The sequence below is a fragment of the Antedon bifida genome, chromosome 3 (assembly GCF_963402885.1).
Source record: "Antedon bifida chromosome 3, ecAntBifi1.1, whole genome shotgun sequence".
Taxonomy (NCBI): domain Eukaryota; kingdom Metazoa; phylum Echinodermata; class Crinoidea; order Comatulida; family Antedonidae; genus Antedon; species Antedon bifida.
Window position 1 is genome coordinate 13,914,479 of NC_136228.1, and position 18,668 is coordinate 13,933,146.

The 18,668-nt window shown below is 33.7% G+C and overlaps 3 protein-coding genes and 1 non-coding gene across 5 annotated transcripts; 3 read left to right on the forward strand and 1 right to left on the reverse strand.

Moving 5' to 3' along the window:
* Positions 1 to 89: 89 nt before the first annotated feature.
* On the reverse strand, positions 90 to 1,452 carry LOC144837937 (small integral membrane protein 8-like). Its single transcript, XM_078693270.1, has 3 exons — positions 1,328 to 1,452; positions 946 to 1,101; positions 90 to 713 (listed from the first exon to the last, which is right to left on the reverse strand). Exons 2-3 carry the CDS (start codon positions 1,054 to 1,056, stop codon positions 552 to 554), a joined length of 273 nt encoding a protein of 90 aa, XP_078549396.1. The 5' UTR covers positions 1,057 to 1,101; positions 1,328 to 1,452; the 3' UTR covers positions 90 to 551.
* Positions 1,453 to 1,654: 202 nt separating this feature from the next.
* On the forward strand, positions 1,655 to 9,193 carry LOC144836825 (DNA-directed DNA/RNA polymerase mu-like). The gene is made up of 9 exons (XM_078691699.1): positions 1,655 to 1,877; positions 2,065 to 2,266; positions 2,410 to 2,520; positions 2,867 to 3,052; positions 3,469 to 3,540; positions 3,660 to 3,783; positions 7,316 to 7,448; positions 8,009 to 8,669; positions 8,993 to 9,193. Exons 1-9 carry the CDS (start codon positions 1,705 to 1,707, stop codon positions 9,077 to 9,079), a joined length of 1,749 nt encoding a protein of 582 aa, XP_078547825.1. The 5' UTR covers positions 1,655 to 1,704; the 3' UTR covers positions 9,080 to 9,193.
* A 430-nt stretch (positions 9,194 to 9,623) lies between these two features.
* Positions 9,624 to 18,554, forward strand: LOC144837279 (uncharacterized). 2 transcript variants are annotated; one of them, XM_078692328.1, is made up of 9 exons: positions 9,624 to 9,764; positions 10,346 to 10,486; positions 10,675 to 10,825; positions 11,530 to 11,889; positions 12,568 to 12,653; positions 13,259 to 13,391; positions 15,175 to 15,361; positions 16,298 to 16,402; positions 16,893 to 18,554. In XM_078692328.1, exons 1-9 carry the CDS (start codon positions 9,713 to 9,715, stop codon positions 17,061 to 17,063), a joined length of 1,386 nt encoding a protein of 461 aa, XP_078548454.1. In that variant the 5' UTR covers positions 9,624 to 9,712; the 3' UTR covers positions 17,064 to 18,554. The 2 variants fall into 2 exon arrangements, with proteins under 2 accessions (XP_078548454.1, XP_078548455.1); XM_078692329.1 differs by lacking the exon at positions 11,530 to 11,889.
* On the forward strand, positions 17,663 to 17,734 carry Trnad-auc (transfer RNA aspartic acid (anticodon AUC)). The gene has a single exon. It is a non-coding gene; the product is annotated as a tRNA-Asp (tRNA).
* Positions 18,555 to 18,668: the final 114 nt, after the last annotated feature.

Below are 18,668 nucleotides of genomic sequence, written 5' to 3' on the forward strand. Positions count from 1 at the left end.
ATGTAGTTAACACTGAGTTCAACATTATTTATATGTTCTGTTATGTTATTTTTAAACTAGGTTACTACAGTATATTACGAGTCGACATGTTCGTGCTAAAATTGATCTTTTATTTACCTTTATCAATAACGATCAACGTCATATAGGTCGGAAATAAATGTCGGTTGCAATAACGTTCCGGATTTATTTTAAAGGTTATATTAATACAGTAATATGATTTATTACGGTAGGCCTGCATCATGGCATATATATATTTATAGTATCTTTAAAGTTTGTCTATTGTACAGTAATAAACTTCTGTGACGTATAAATGATATATATAATTCGTGGTCCTATGTATATATTTACACATGAGGGGCCTAGTGTAGGCCTGGTTGATATCAACTGTTTAACGCGCTCGTAACTTTGTGTCCCTGGTGCCACTGATAGGAACTGACGTCATAAAAATGTTATCTATTTGTGTTTAGAAAGGATGGTGGTGTGTTCATTTTAATGTCGTATTTCATCCATATAAAATAACTCTGTAAACATGGAACATAAGCCTGTAAATCTCAATCCCATTTTGAGGTGCTTCTGCGCATTCTTGTAGTTCCATCTGGGTTATATTGTTCATAAAGCTTGTCTTGTTTATTCTCACTCATTGCATTCATATACGCGATGTAACACACACAACCAGTTATTGCTGTTAGGCCAAATGCCATCACCACTTTGTTCTGAAAAGGAATGTAATACCTCAAACCGTTAGCAGTAAATCTCTTCAGCAAATAAAGGTTTTAAGTGATATTGTTTATTTACCTCTGGGCTAAAAGTTATTCTAGATATAGCAAGTAAATATTGACAGTATTTGAATACAGTGTACAAAAAAAGAAAAATGGGACAGACCCACAAATAAGAATATCGGTTATATGTATCAATGATGTGTTTACACAGCCTTGAAAAACTTACGGGTTTGACAAAAAGTTCGAAGTTGAATACACGAAAAAAGTTAGTTGTTTTAACACCACTTAATCCAGGTTTCGCAGAAGCCCGTTCTTTTTGTTGATTACTTTTGCTCATTTTTGTTGCGGGTGTTATTATTGATAACTATCAGTACACTACTACCTAATGAAAAAAACAACAATATTAACTTTAAATCCTGTTACAGTGTTAGTTACTGCACTGTAATCTAAAGCAGATTGCCTGAGGCCGAAACGACCTACAAACTTTAAAAACGCAATTGCACTGCATTGTATCCCGTGCAGTTTCTGTGGATTGCTAGCGCTAAGTGAAACTAGGCCTACCAAAACGACTAATGCGAAAGGTAAGTAAATTTATTGTCAATACATACATTAATAATATATAAAATACCCAAATTTTATAATAATTTAGGCTTAAGAATGTTCTTATCTGCATTTAAATTGAGAACATGGCTCTACACTATGCGGCGAGCGAAACATGGATGTTAATTATTGTATTACACAAAGAAAAGTTGAATAAGTATTGTGCACATTTTCATTAAAATTAATTGTATTGATACAAATCCTTTAAAATAAAAAAAATGATATATATTAATTAATTTCTAATAATTTGATTTTTGTTCAAATTCACAAAAGAGAATAAAACTATTTAAAATATTAAACAATTTATGTACGAGGATAAAAAATGGCAGCGCCCATCATAAACAAAACAATAAGCATTTGAGAGCTATAGAAAAAGTGTTTTACAATGTTATCCCATAAAAAGAAGAAATTAAAACTAGAAACTTCGACTAACATTTCAAGTATACGATTCCGTGATGTTACTATTTTTATAATTCCAATTAGAATTCAGAGGCTAAGATTAGAACACATGAAAAAGTTAGCCCGCAAGAAAGGTTTTGAGATAACGGATATAATGAGGTAGGCAGAAACCCTCACAAAGATCGGGTCGGTTCGTACAGGATAGCCTGAACTTATTATTATGATATACATTGAATTATAAAGTTCGAAACATTAATTAAGTTGGTTGTTTTTTACGTGCAGATCTACTAAAAGGAATTTTATTTTAAAATAATGATTTTAAAATTGTTTTTATCTTTTATTTTAGTGAAAATGTAACGCACATTGTATCTGAATTCAAGACGAAAAATGAAGTTTTGGAACATGTGGCTGATAAATTAGTAATCAATGTGCCATCCTCATGTGAAATACTATCGATGCAATGGTTTGTAGACTGCATGGAAACTGAAAGTGCACTTCCAGTTACAGACAAATACAGGCTGCCATCAGAAAAAAGGGAGGAAGAAAAGGTTAGATGATGAAATTTTATATAAATAAATACCTTATTTACTGTACTAGAATCATCAAATAATTACCTTAATTGAATAAACAATTATCAGAAAACATAAAAATATATGAATACGTACAATTTCATTTTTTGTTTGCTTTACAGAATGAATCTAGTAGTACAGATGAAAGAAATGTCGAGAAAACTGAATACAAGAATGCTAAGTATGCATGTCAGAGGTCAACTCCTTTCCACCATCCAAATCACAAATTAACAGTAAGCGCAGTTCGATATCAACATAATTGATTGGTTGTGGCTTGGTGGTTATGATGAGGCTTGGTGGTTATGAGGCTTGGTGGTTATGATGCTTGGCTACCAATCCAGGGGTCCTGGGTTGAAGTCCTGCCAGTGTCAGGATTTTTTCTGATTACAATTTATAACTCCACTCCCAAAGAGATAAGATAAGACTTGTTTATGTAGACCATCTTGTATATGATGTTTGTCTTGTGAACAGTATTGCCACATTTAAGAATGATAGTGAATGAATTCGCTTATGGTTCTCCTTGGCAATTTGCCTAAATATATAAAAAAACAAAGAATAATTTGATTTGTCTCTTTACAGGATGCACTTGAAATTCTTGAGAAACATGCAGAATTTTTAACTGATGATCATAATAATGCCCGAGCTCTAGCATTCAGAAAGGCCTCTGCTGCCCTCAAAGCATATCCAAGTGAAATTAAAATGATGAATCAAGTGGAGAATTTAAAAGATTTAAAAGGTGGACAGCATTGCAAACAAGTTATTCAGGTGAAAATCATTAAAAAATGTTCTAAAAAGGTTGACCGAATGGAGAGTGCTGAAAAGGCATTACTTATTGGATTTCCCCCAAGTCTGTAGTTGCTTTTTTATGTTAGTCTACCCGGCCAGTTGGCATTTTTTCTGAAAATGTGAGCTCAAGTATTATACGTATGAGACGCCATATGTGCCAAAATATTTATCTTTTTACTAATTTGAGTTTAGAACTTCTATGTATATCACCAAGTATAGTCCCAGATACAAAACTTGTGACCATTTAGTGGGTGGGATTATATTCTCAGATTGCATTAACATTAGATTTACCTTAAGTATTTTGCCGAAATTTAGCTAAAATAAAATTAGAAGACATGATTATTCTCTAGCATGGAATTATACCATAATTAAACCAAATATTATTTTGTTTACAGGAAATCTTAGACGAGGGTTTTTGTTCGGAAGTGGAACGAATAGCAGGTAGTGAATGGTACAAAATTATACTGGTAATTATAAGCATATTTCATTCAAAATCCGCTGTGACGAATAAATTCCCCTACTTTTGAATTTTCTGTGAAAAATGTACTGTAAAAACATGAACCATACACTATTTTATCATTGCTAGATGTTTACTGGTGTTTTTGGTTGTGGGCCAGTGACAGCTAAGAAGTGGTTTGATAAAGGCTGTCGATCATTGGAGGATGTTAGGAAACAGTTTTTCAATTCTCTATCAAGAGAACAGAAAATTGGTTTGTAACATTAACTTTTACTTTAATTGATTGGTATGGATATCTAAGTTTTTTATTTTTTTTGGAGAATATTTCATCTTTATTCATTCACAATTACACTGTTCAATAGTACAAAAAGAAGCGGGTGCTTGTCAGTTTAGATACCACTTACATGTACAGTACACACTAGACTTGCCTCAATAATACATAGTGTACAAGTTCAAGTAGTATACATGTAGCACTCTTTATATAAATGACACAGACTGTTGTTATATTCTCTCAATTGTACTTTATTTATGCTGCTAATGAAGAAAAATTTGAAATAAAACGACGATAGTAACCACAAAATCCCAAGAAACGTTGAACCTCCTTGCGATTCGTAGGTTTAGGCCAAGTTGAAACTTTAGATATTTTTTCTGGGTCGGTTGATATACCATCTGCAGACACGATATGTCCCAAATAGTTAACTTTAGGTTTTAAAAATGAACACTTACTAGGTTTTACTTTCAATCCATGCAGACGAAGACGCTGGAATACCATTTCCAGTCGCGTAAGATGTTGTTCAAAAGTATTAGAAAAAACAATAATATCGTTCAAATAAATAAGTAATGAAGAAAAATTTTGATCACCAAAACATGACATCATCAATCGCTGAAAAGTGGCTGGTGCATTTTGCAACCCGAAAGGCATTCTGTTGAATTGAAAAAGTCCCATCGGCGTTGTAAAGGCAGTCTTTTGCTTATCAGCATCGGCTACCTCAACTTGCCAAAAGCCACTTGTTAAGTCTAAAGTTGAAAAATATTTTGAAGAACCCAAAGCGTCCAGTGCTTCATCAATTCTAGGAATGGGGAAAGCATCCCTAATTGTTTTGGAATTTAATTTTCGAAAGTCAACGCAAAGTCTCAACGAACCATCCTTTTTATACACAATAACCATAGGTGAAGCATATGGACTGTCGCTAGGTGTAATAACATCCGCGTCTAACATTTTGTTGATTTCCTCACGAACTGCAGAGTATTGGGCTGGGGGTATGCGTCGAAATGGTAATCGGAAGGGTTGATTGTCAATTAATGGAATATGGTGTTTAACAGATTTAGTATGTCCAAAGTATTTATCGGAAGTTGAAAAAACATCGGCATACTGTTCCAAAAGGTTTTTAAGTGCAGAGTGTTGTTCATTTGACGTATCAGAATTTGTTAAATCAATATTCGGTGCTTGGCTTATAACTTGCTGACTACATAAATTATCAACACAGGCAATCTGTGTTAAATTTGCAATTGGTGTATTTTGTTTAATAAAAATAGGGGAATCAGAAACATTTAAAATTCGAACAGTTACCTTGTTTCCTTCAAAAATATGTGAAATAGAGCGTCCAATTAATAGTCCGTCAGGAGTACCAGAACACATTGGCTCAACTAAAACTGTCCCACAGGAATTGCTATACCACTGCACAGAACATCCTACATTAATTTGTTCCCCTGGTCGTAAACGGGTAGTTTTCCGATATCTGTAGACAGCTTTTCCTAACAATGATGAATTTTCTTTTTGCGTATGATTAAAATTAGAATGTAAGCGAAGAATATTAGTTCCAATAAGAACGGGTACATTTTTTCGAAAGTCAGTTGAAGGTACAATAAAAACAGGAACAGAACAATATTTCTCACCGCTCAATTCAATATCCACAGCTGCGGTTCCCAAATGAGGCATTGGTTCTCCGCTTGCAGTTAAAATTTCCAAAGAAGATGGTTGAATTTGTACTTTGTAATCAGTGTGTCCAAAAATAGATTTTAAAGTATCGACAGTAATAGTTGTGATTTGGGAGCCAGTATCAAGTAAGGACATTTTCTTAGCTCCATTGATCTTTACCACCATGGTATTCGTTGAACCTACCAATGGTGGTATTCGCTTTACGCTGCCTACTGTTGCGGCAGCGGTCCCTCGTTTTTTGGAATCTGGGGGCAAAACCTCTTTATATGTCCGGGTTGATTACAGCCATAGCACAACCGTACCTCACGCCGGTTATCCTTTCTGACGTTTGTCAGAGCAGAAATTTGGTTTTGTAGTGTTGCAATTGACTGTTGCATTTCTACGAACTCAGATGACGGTTGGCGCACATTTTGCGCTTGGGTTCGAGCAACTATCATGGTATTTTCTTTCTCAAATACCCGAACCTCACCAATTAGTTGACGGAATGTCGTTAACATAGGTCTCATCGGCGCAATTCTATTGCGAAGTTCAATGTTCCCTATGCCACGCAAAAACTGGTTAATTAAAATTCGGTCCCTGTTTGGCATTGGACCTCTGCCCATGATCGTTTCAGCTCGCCTTAGTTTGGAATCCAATTCAATTGCGAATATGGATCCGCTTTCATTGGGTCCTTGGAACCGAGCATAGAAATTAGCGAATTAATTCGGCAAATGCTGTTTGGGGATTTTGCCATTCTACTGGGATGTTCAAAACCAATTTTCTTGCTGAGCCCCCTAAGTTCCTTACGATTGTTGCAAATTGTAATGTCACTGGCATGGTACTAGCTGATAGTAAATACTCCATATCTCGAACCCAATCCTCTATTAGTATACCCCCTGTTGTTCCTGTGAATATTGGAACACTTTTAAGTTGATGCACTGGGTTGTAAGGCATATACCCAGCACCCACATTATTCCGCTGTATTGGAGTATATACATTTGAAATATTATTATGACGTTCGCTTACCCTTCGTGGTGTTGAATGTGATGGAGTCCCTTCAAAATGTGATGAAGAAGAAGTATCGTTGACCATGTCTACAATTGTGGAATCCATTCTATCGCTATTTTCCGTATACTGAATTAAAGAAATAAACTTGTCCGTACAATTAAAGAAACAAAATTAAAAATCTGCTGTGTCAATGTCTTTGTAGCACTCTTTATATAAATGACACAGACTGTTGTTATATTCTCTCAATTGTACTTTATTTACACTATATACAGGTACACAGAGAGTGATTAAGTCGTAGCTATCCAAATTGTGTTAATCTAAAAAGTGTTAATTACAGAGAATATACATGACTATTTAAGGAGTAGCCCAGTGAGGTGACTTATCAGTTCAGTGACCCTCCTTGTCCCCTCCCAAGTGCTGGTATATCCATTAGTCACACCCAAGTCATTAGCAAGTTATTACCAATTCCATAGAATAAGGCAATTAATTATTATGAGTTGACACCTTAGTGGTTACAGCCCAGGTCTATAGTCTACATTAGTATATATGGAAAACCACATGAATTCCAGGAGAGTGAGTGACCTGCTACATACATATGAAACGCCATATGTGCCAAAATATTTATCTTTTTAATGATATTAAGTCAAAAACCCAGACTAAGTACACACATACCAGACAACATTTATGAACATAATACAAAAAACACACATAATAACAAAATTATAAACAAAATCTATTTAGGTCGCCTCCGATGGGACACTCCCCTGTGGGGAAAAGTGGGAAATTCTCTTTACAGTATTCCACACATTACATTACATATTAATCTTTTACAAATATATTTTTTTTTCAATTTTTTTAGGTATTGAATACTACAGTGATCTGAATACCCCAGTCAGGCAGAAGGAAGCTGAGTTGATTAGACAAATAGTTTGTGATGAAGCTGTCCGTATTCTACCCGAAACAACAGTTGCTATCACAGGAGGCTTTAGTAGGTAATACATATTTCTTTATTTACTTATTTTCAATTGTAAAGAGCAGTAAAGCATTAAGCCTCTAAGCATTAATTATGCATTAATTTGATTCTCGTTCAATCAGCATTGGATCATATTTGTCCTTTTTATTCAGTATTACCAAATACTGCCATACTGCGTTTAAACACTGGTTCTCGTCAGATCACCGAAGTTAAGCATTGTTTGGCCAGTTGCGTTCTGGATGGGAGACCGTCTGGGAATAGTGGTGGGTGCTGTATATACTGTAGAGTGAAGGGAGGTGTAATGATAATATCAAACTAGCATGTGATAGGCATAAGTTCAAGCCTATCTGTACCATACTGATTACATCCTTAGACAAGATGCTTTACTCTCATTGCCTCATCCTTGGGATGGGATGTAAAGCCATTGGTACATATAGTGAATGTTAAAGAACTTGGTACACTATTTGAAAAGAGTCCATGGGTCCATGGAGGGCCTAAATCCGAATTTCCTCAGTTTCCAGTTAAGCTTGAGGACCAGAATAAATACATTTACACTTTATATTTATATGTAATTTACAGAGGCAAAGAATATGGTCATGATGTAGATCTATTAATATCACATCCAGAAGAAGGCAAAGAAGCTGATCTCCTACACAAACTTCTAAACAAGCTCAAGAGCTTGAATCTTCTACTCTACACCAGTACGAAAGAAAACACTTATTATGAATCGATGTACTCAGCAACTGAGCCTCGCAAAGGCCACATGGATCATTATGCTAGATGCTTTTGTGTGTTTAAGCTTTCAAAATCAGCCATTACAGCTGCCGTTTCAGATATTGATTATGTGGATAGTGAAAATACAAAGAATTCACCAGACAACATTAGCAGTTTTAGTTTACATAAGAAAATAAAAATTGAAGAATCTGTTAAAAATAAAGATATTAACACAAAGCAAAGTACTGAAAAGGACATTTCTGATAATGATCTATGTTTAAATAAACCAATCAGAGAACAACCAATCAGAGATCAACCAATCAACAAGTCCGACATAACTAGTACCAGTTCTTCCAGTTGCTTTTTTGCAAGGAGGGTGGACCTGATTTTTGTTCCTGCGAGTCAGTACCCATTTGCACTCCTGGGTTGGACTGGATCTAGAATGTTTATAAGATCAATCCGTGATTATTCAAGAAAAGAAAAGAATATGATACTAACAAGTCATGGATTATATGATAAAACAATGGTATTCATAATTTTCTTTTTTTCATATTTTAAATTTTATGTTCATATTTTACTGGCACTATTATCTAATTACAAATAATTTATTCAAAAATATCTTTCATTGGTTGGAGAAATTGAAAAACCATTTATACTGATTTATTGTTTTACTTGATTATTTAATTATTGATTAATTATTTGTTCATTCATTCATTCAATCTTTTATTTCGGAATCTCTGATCCATAGAAAGTAAAATTACGTATAAATTAATTAAAAATAAACAAGAATGTATACTAATTACTAGTACTCATCTCATCTGTTGTTTAATTGTTATTTTATCTTCATAGAAAAAACTACTGACAGCCAAAGATGAGAGAGAAATCTTCCAACATTTATGCCTTGAGTATCGAGAACCTAGCGAAAGAAACTGCTAACAAAATGGGCTCTATTCAATTCAAAAATATTTTTAAACAATTTCTAGACTACCATCTCAAATGATATATTTTTATAAAGGCTAAGAAAGGAAGAATAAATTGCTTTGCATTGCATTTCTGAGTTCAGAGTTTCTATTGTACATTTGTTTTTATTGCTTTATAGTTAGTTCGATTTAAATGTAAGAGCATATATTCTCTAAGGTGACATCATAACTTCATGACATAACATGAATTCAATCTAAATGGTCCATTCTAGGAGGAGTTGTACATCTTGTCCAATAAGCAAAATATTGATAAACCCATTCGTTTATAACGTTTTATCATGTCAATATATTTATCATATCAATATATGAAATATTGTATTGGTTGCAAACTTTGTGATATTAATGTTATATATTAACTGAATCGGACATATTTTTATAATGCAATTACTTTGTTGACTACCTGGTTGCACTTTTTGCGTTTCATACTACTTGGGGGACGGAATTGGTGGGACGCAAGAGGGCAGTATTTAATCAAACTTTAATTTTGCAATATTGTTTTGATGATGTGAGATATGGAGGTGGATGTATTGTTATAATAAAATCGCTTAAATATAACGTTTTTATTCATGTCAACTGAAATATCATAGTCATGAATATTATGGAATTGTGTATATTGATTACAATTAGTATTTTACTTCAAGGTAAGTGTAGAAATCACCTGGTAAAAACTTACCAATATTGATTACTCACCGATCGTACTTCTTACGTGTGTGATCACTTGTGGGGGAGTACCATTCAATGCTATTCCTGTAGGATATGTAGTGGTAGGCAGCAGGCTTGATTTTATATAAAATAGGAGGCTTATTTATACAGCAGTAACAAATAAGAAGGCTGTAGAATGTGTTACCAAAATATAAATGTGTTATACTTATCATGTCTAGGTAATATTTGAAATATTTAGTAGATTGTACTATTTATTAAATTATATAGCTGTGTGTGTGAGTTTGAGTCTGTGTTTTTAAATTATAACTATTTTATTTGTTTTTCTTGATCTTACTCTCCATTATTACATGACTTTTTATTTATTAAAAATTTGGCAAATAGCCCAAGCACAGTGCATACCTCTTATTAAAAGCAATATACTAAAAATTGTATACATTCAAAAACTTTTTTATTTATTTATGCACACATTGCCTAATTCACCATCATATCGATCAATGTTTGTTACTGTTCATTATTTTTGTTATACAGGAGGATTACAGCATATTTTTTTTTTTTGAAGGTTTTTGCTTGACAACAAGTAGTTCCTCAGTTGCTGAACATCTAGGCCTAATAGATTTTCCTGAAGATAATAATATTAATTGTACAACCTTTGACAACAGCTCTTGTTCACTTTGTTTACCTGGTCATTTCTCTAATCAAGGTGAGACAATCAATTAATCAATAAAAATCACCCTGTCAATCAATTAATTAAGCAATCAAACAGTATATTGAAACAGTTGGATTAATCAAATTGGATTAATCAAATCACACATTGTATTACATAATATATGTTTTATTAAAATAATCACTGAAACCATGTTTAGTACACAATATGTTTTCAATTTGTAGAGGTAAAAGACTGCTACTGCTGTGGTACATTAAGTAATAGTAAACAGAAGGGATGTTGTGAAAAACAGTGTGAAGTGTGTGAGGCAGGTACATACCAACCAAACATTGGTCAAACTAAGTGCTTGAATTGTTCAGAAGGAACGGCTACCAAGTAAGTCATTTGTCAATTGTATGACCCACTATATGACCCCCGGGAGAGTTGCGTCATTTACAAATAATGCACTTATCAATTGTATGACCCACTATACGACCCCCGGGAGAGGTGCGTCATGGGTGCGTCATTTACATATAATTACTGACGCAGGGGTGTGTCAAAAAACCTAGAAGGTACGTCACATCAATGAACAAGGTGTGTCAATGTCCGTCACTTTACCACCCACCATATCATAAACAACATGGACATAGTGCATCAAGATGGATGCATCATGGTCACCTAGGTAAGTCATATTTTTTACGCATGGGTGTGTCATGGTATTCATAAGGTATGATGCACATCAGACAAATGACGCGCCTCTCCCGGGGGTCGTATAGTGGGTCATACAATTGACAAGTGCATAAGTCTACATTATGCTCTAAAATATTGAACTTGTTCTCATAAAATTAAAATTTAATTAATTGTTGAGTATAAATATTAGCGATAATCGGAGAGCAGGTGCTGGAAGTAAAATTTAGTCTGACATAATTAAAAATGTTAAAAGAATTTAAAAAACAATTAATACTGCAACACAGTACAATATTTGTTTACAGCAGGGAAGATAATTTCACTCTTCCCTGGTTAACAGTAAATACAAAGTTTTATTAGGCTGATAATGAATTACAAAATTTTAAAAGATCCTGATTCTCTTTTTGTCACAGTGTTACAGGTAGTGCCAACTGCTCCGATTGCACACCTGGGTATTATGCTAATCAGAAGGGTCTTCATGAATGCTTGGCCTGTGATCCTGGCACATTCACAAATGCCACATCTACAGTCACTTGCATAAATTGCCCAAAAGGGCACGAGCAACCTGCTTCTGGTAAAACCTCCTGTATACTGTGTGATAAGGGTCATTATGCTGATACAGAAAAGACTAAGCATTGTATGGAATGTCATGCAGGATCTTACAGCAATGAAACAGGAAGTGAGCATTGCACATTATGTGGGCTAGGATTCTTTCAAAATGAAACAGGACAAACCGACTGTAACCCCTGTGATTTGGGTCATTCAAGCATCAAGTGAGTATTTAAAGCAAGTAGTAGTTATTCTTTTCATATGTGGGGGTGGGGGGGGGGGGGTGTCGGAGACATTCTGTTCATTCTATTCAACTAACAAATGGAACAACAAATAAAACAGTTTGTTTGTTAATGGTGGTCTGTAACTTCCTCTTATGTGCGGACAGGCCTTACCGGCCACTAAAATTCAACAGCCTTGTCTTTTAAGCCTCTCTTTTTTTTAATATAAAATAATGACTACGCATTGAATGTATAACAAAAAACTGTTGACTCTGTGTGGAGAACCATCAACCATTCACAAAGAACATGCACATCTCTAACATACACAAAAATGTTATGTCACTGTGTTTACCGGCAGAAAAAGTATGATCATTTTGCTGATTGCTGCATGATACATTGAATTGTAATTTCTGGGCCAACAAATTTAGTGGGAAGTGGCATTTATCATGAATTTATGTGCGAGGGGATGCCATTTACCTAAATTAGCTTCAGCACAGGCCCCACCATATAGGAGTATGGGGAGGAGTGGGCCTTGGTGGCTGTGGCTCAAATACGTAAGGTCTTGGCAGATCAAAATCCTGGATCCACCCCTAGGCCTGATATGAATAATTAACATGTAAGAAAATATTACCATTATGTTGTTAATTAGAATATATATGTCTCAATATTTTGTACACACAGACAAGGTAGTGAAACATGTGACGAATGCACTCCTGGTTTTTATGCTAATACGACTGCCAGCAAAACATGTCTTCCATGCTTTTATGGTAGGTAATAAGCTCTGTCTACACTATCAAACTTTATGTGACACAAAAATGTAATGTGCCCATATATGGCTATGATGATGTCATATCACTACCATATTGGCCACATCACTACTATATTTGGGCACATCACATTTTTTCTTACATAAAGTTTGATAGTGTAGTCAGAGCTTAAGGAAAAGTATAATAAAACAGTGAAGAGTGTATTTCACTCTTCCCTGAATAAAATATGGGGCCTGTCAGGGTAAGAACAGTGTTTTAAATAAGGCTATTCAAAACAATGCAAACACATTCTCTTTCCAAAGTGTGGTCTTGTGATGTATCTAAGAAAAACATCTGTTACTTCGAACACAAACAGTTAATGTTTAATTTTAGAACAATAGAATTTCAACTTTCAAGAATGAAGAAAAAATGAATAATATTATAAAAACAAATGGTATACAGTTAAGATATTGCACAATTGTAAATTGTTTTTTCTGTATCATTTGTCAGCTGAAGTTTCAATTTCAAAAAGTTGTTTTTCCATTGAATTTTTTTTTTATCAACATTTATTGCATCATTTTTGTCTTTTTTTCTATGTAAAAGTGTTTATATTTTGTTATTTACAGGGTATTACAGTGATGAATATGCAACAATCAATTGTACCTCATGCAGTAGTGGTTATTACCAGAATGAATTAGGAATGGCAAAGTGTGAACCATGTAGAATTGGGTCATATTGCAACGTGTCTGGCTGCCAAAGGTATGTAGGCATACAGTACAGTATGTTATATAATACTATGCTTTCTGTTTCAAAGTTGAATGAACCAACAAGCACTTACTATTATCTGTTTTTTTCATAATAGTGAAAGTTTTCTGGCCTGAATATTACACTATTTACACTCGCAGATACAGTAGAACATTTGTTAAGTTAAACGAGCTATAAGCGCTCACTGGCTAAACCCAGGGAGTAACTGTAATCGTTATTTTGTTTCTAAATATATTGCTGTTCAACTTTAAAAGTTGCACAGCAATAACCGATTAAATGGCGTTCTAACACTGAATCGATTGGGCGTTTTAAACCGTTATTTTCAGGCTGCCATTTTAAACTGGTTTGTACAGTATCTGCTCTCAAGAAATTGGGGTTAATTTAGTCACACAGTTATTAACCGTTTATACAAGTATTTTGCTGGATAGATTTAAACTATATGGCATACAGTATATTCATTAGCCTATTAAGGAAGATGGATTGATGGTAGCCAGCCCTGCACTAGTTTTATTAGAACTTGTACACCTGGACTATTACTATATTACTATTTTGAGCTATGATATCCTTCCCTCTATTCTGGGTATAAGAAATGTTGTTATATAAATTTATCGTTCTGTTGGCCTTTATCTGTCCTCAAATGTATGTTTTTAATATTAAGTGCTAAACTAGCAACAGTATCAACATGCGTTATGTAAGCTATATTGATAGTGGCATACTCAATAGGTGCTGTATGTAAACACCATTAGCTATTCCTATCATGAGTCAACAAAGACATCGTTTAGCCTTGTTTGTTTTGTATAGTTAACTTTATTTACTTGCCCATGTACTTTATACTTTTTAACTCTAACATCAATGATTAATAATACAATTAACAATACTTATACAAGAAAATAAACCAACCAACAATTGATGAAAAAAAAGTTATAAATCTGTATATAAAACTGTATCTTTGGTCAAATAAAAAAAGGAAATTGAAAATACACTCTGGAAGCGACAGGATTATTAGCTATTTTAGAAGACATACTTGGCCTAGACTAGACCTACAGGAATGAGTAATAATACAATTAAAAATAATTATATAAGAAAATAAACCAACCAACAATTTAAAGATGTATTGTCCAAAATTCCAAAAAAAATAAAAAAAGAAGATTTTGAAAAAAAGTGGGTCATTTTGAAGTATCATAATAGTTATTAACTTTACCAAAAATTAGAAATTAGATGTTTTTTTGTTCAAAAAATAACTTTGACTTCCAGTCAAAGTTTTCGATCAAAACATATCTCATAATGCAACGAGCTTGTTCCCCTACTCTGTATGCATAATCATAAAACTTCCTTGCGATCTGTGTGAAAACACCTTCTCAAAGACAACCGTGACGAGTTGTAAACAATCCTAATTAGCATATGCATAATGCATAATCGTAGTTTGAAATCTTTGTTTACTTTCGCTCGGGACGATTTTCCAGACGAAATGTAATCAAATTAATTTAACTGTTGTTTACGTAAACTTGTTGTTTTTGGCTTGAATTTTCGACTTAAAGTGAATAACTTTAATATTACTTTGATACGGCCAATTTAAATTAAAAATATGTTGACCTTCATTTTTTGTGTTTCAAGGGACAATACATCTTTAAGTAAAAAAAAAACACACATACACTTTATAATTTCAAAATGTCTTTTTGAGGATGATAAAACTGCATTTACATTGTCCTAAATGTTCTTTACATTACAGTAATAATAAAAATAGTTGTTCAAAATTTTTTGTTTGTTCCTACTGTAGTTGTTCAGGCTGTGGGCCAGGCTATGAGGCAAATGAAATCCACGCCACAAACTGTACAAAGTGCTCAAAGGGATACCACAAGTCTTCCACCAGTACCAATCTATGTGCTGTGTGCCATCAAGGCTGGTATCAGGACAAGACTGGTCAGACATCCTGTATTCAGTGCCCTCAAGGATACTTCTGTCCAGTAAGATAAATTCTAATTTTGTATTCAGTTTACAATGACGCCATGAGACATGATGACGTCATATAACTACCATATTTGAGCACATCACACTTTTTGGCCAAATTAGTTTGATGTGTAGACAGAGCTTTAACTTTGGTTCTATTAATTATTCAGTGGACACCCCTATTAAAGGGACACCCTATTAAAAGGGACACCCCTAATAAAGGGACACCCTATTAAAGTTACACCCTTATAAAGGGACACCCCTATTAAAGGAACACCCCTATTAAAGGGACACCCCTATTAAAGGGACATCCCTATTAAAGGAACACTCCTATTAAAGGGACACCCCTCTATTAAAGGGACACCCCTCTATGAAGGAAGCCCCATATTAAAGGGATACTCCTATTAAAGGAATACCCCTCTATTAAAGGGACACCCCTATGAAGGAAACACCATATTAAAGGGATACTCCTATTAAAGGAATACCCCTCTATTAAAGGGACAGCCCTATGAAGGAAACACCATATTAAAGGGGCACACCTATTAAAGAGACACTCCTATTTAAGGGACACCCCTCTATTAAAGGGACACCCCTCTATGAAGGAAGCCACATATTAAAGGGATACTCCTATTAAAGGAATACCCCTCTATTAAAGGGACACCCCTATGAAGGAAACACCATATTAAAGGGATACTCCTATTAAAGGAATACCCCTCTATTAAAGGGACAGCCCTATGAAGGAAACACCATATTAAAGGGGCACACCTATTAAAGAGACACTCCTATTTAAGGGACACCCCTATTAAAGGGATATTTTGTAGGATCCCATCGCTACTGTTGATTGAAAGTTGTCTTTCTGTCAGTTTTATTTTAATTCACTCACATTCACTCCATTGTGTAATAAATTACATTTATCGCTTTTTTTTTCAATCTTTAATAAATAACTTTTACAGTGTCCATTTTGTGTACCTGAACCTTGCCCCAGCAATGCCAACTGTCCAGCAGGGAGTGTACAGCCCAGTTATTGTAAATCAACATGGTACAGTAATGAGGAAAAGGTGAGTGTAATTATCTTTAAATATTTTATAAATATATCGCACTTGTTCAAACTGCCACTCCTTTAATTTTTTATTCGTAATATCGTAACATTTGATATTCTGCATTGAATTTGTATGGTTAGTTGCAAAATGCTTGCCTTCTAATGGCAGGGTGTAAGGTTGAAATCTATTCAGGTACCTAAACTTGATGACATAATATAAAAAAAAATCCTTGATCACACTGGACTTAAATTAACCGAGTTGCCGGCTAAATTGACCAAGAAAGTCAAATTTGAACACTGGCTACCATTCCTACAGGGTTAAATTAACTATGTGCAATAGTTACTTTTACCAACCACTGCCAGCCCAGTAAAACTTACCATGGTCTCTGTTAAACTAACTGCGTGAAAAAACAATGGTCAAATCCAGTGACAACATTTGATGTTGTATATGAAGGTTGGAAAGATTACAATAAATATCAACTTCTTAAATTGAATTTTTTTTTTTTCAGGGATGTGTTCCTACTGCTCAATTTTATATCATTGTCTGTACTTGTTCCGTTGCTATGGCAATCATTATAGCCGTCTCAATTACAGTCTACCTCCGAAAGCGACGACGAAGCGGACAGTACGAACCTCTTTTGGGACGATCGGGACAAAACCCTGTATATGCAGGGTTATGATTTCTCACGGTATTTAATGTTCATCAATTCCAAATTATTGATACAATACATGCAACTAGATGTTGTTTTTATGTGCGGTGCTTAAATATTACAGTATAACCCTATTAAGGGGACACTTTTGAGACCAAACCCTTAATAAGGGTGTCCTCTGAATAGAGGAAAGGAGGGGTTCTACTGTACTTATATATAACTAGTGTGTTATTGCATAATAGTTACTTACTTTCAGTACTTAGATATAAGAAGACGAGGTCAAAGTGCTATCAATGGTAGTGTAGTATTATGACAATAAGATATATGTATAATAACATAATATGTTTTGAATAATTTGACACTAAAATGAACCCTGTTAATCCATTTTTCATCCATGTAGCAGTAGCTATGTGATGCCATTTCAACCAATCTCATTCATGTATTTACATAGAAAATATACTATAAGTACATGAAAATACATAATATAATAATAAATACTGAAAGATGAGGGCGTATCAATTTGATCTCTGGTGCGCGTGCGTATAACTGAGGACTAGTGCTGTTCCGCCGTACCACGCCGAGAATGTTAAAGAGTCGCTATCCAATCGAGTTTGAACAATACCATAAAAGCCCCAGTGGTCTAATGGTTAGGACATCTGCATATCAAGCAGGCGGTCCGAGTTCGAGTCTCGGTTGGGGCGACTTTTTCTCATTCTCACAGATTTCCTCATCTTTATCGTTTAATTAATTAAATTTCAGTATATTACCGGGTGATTTAGAATTACTGTTCTTTGCCTGATTTGTTAATATAATAATAAATGATATAAAAAGTTAAAAATTTTCTCTCAGACATTTAAAATATGCTTTACAGTTAATTTAAAATTAATAATAAATGAACCGTTATATATAAATATATCATGAATCTCATGTATTCTTACCATCATGTAAGAATTCAATATTTGAATATTAATAATGGTTATCATGCGGAAGACTAATGTGAATCTCATGACATTCCATTGACTAATTTTGATAAAAGATGTATTAATTTAAGACTAGAGTTAAATATAGTATATATATATATATATATAATGACAAGATTTGTCAAGATTTGTATATATAAATATAAAGCAGACAATGGCTGACAGTTTGATTAAGAATAAAAACAAAATGTTGATTTAAAAAATCAGAGGAACTTGTCGGTGGTAAAAAGTACATTTTGATTGTATTTTAGTTTTGACTGCCATTCTGTACTGCCAGTAATTAACAAAAACAATAATATTAATGATGCTAATGTCGTTTGTGGATTAATACTTTAATTTATTATTTAATTTTGTACTATGACTTAATCAGGTTATCTGCATAAACATTTATACAATTTTTTTTTCTTCAGTAATTTGCCTTTGGATTTATAATTTAAGATTATATATTATCATACGTTATTTTGTTGATGAAATGTTGATTTTTAAGCAAACATCAATGCAATTTGTTTAATAATTGATGAATAAAAGTGTTTTTGTATAGACAGTGTATTTAATAATACAAAGATATATAAATTAATTGATACATTTTTAATTAAATTACCATATATTTTTAATAAATTCTAATATTATAGTAAAACATCAACTGTCTTTGTTT

Coding starts and splice junctions, on each gene's coding strand:
- LOC144836825 (XM_078691699.1), top strand. CDS start 1,705: ATGTTATCCCATAAAAAGAAGAAATTAAAACTAGAAACTTCGACTAAC. Junction 2,521..2,866: donor ATCCAAATCACAAATTAACA/GTAAGCGCAGTT, acceptor GTCTCTTTACAG/GATGCACTTGAAATTCTTGA. Junction 7,449..8,008: donor ATCACAGGAGGCTTTAGTAG/GTAATACATATT, acceptor TGTAATTTACAG/AGGCAAAGAATATGGTCATG.
- LOC144837279 (XM_078692328.1), top strand. CDS start 9,713: ATGAATATTATGGAATTGTGTATATTGATTACAATTAGTATTTTACTT. Junction 10,826..11,529: donor TCAGAAGGAACGGCTACCAA/GTAAGTCATTTG, acceptor TTTTTGTCACAG/TGTTACAGGTAGTGCCAACT. Junction 11,890..12,567: donor TTGGGTCATTCAAGCATCAA/GTGAGTATTTAA, acceptor TTGTACACACAG/ACAAGGTAGTGAAACATGTG.
- LOC144837937 (XM_078693270.1), bottom strand. CDS start 1,056: ATGAGCAAAAGTAATCAACAAAAAGAACGGGCTTCTGCGAAACCTGGA. Junction 714..945: donor TCGAACTTTTTGTCAAACCC/GTAAGTTTTTCA, acceptor ATTCCTTTTCAG/AACAAAGTGGTGATGGCATT.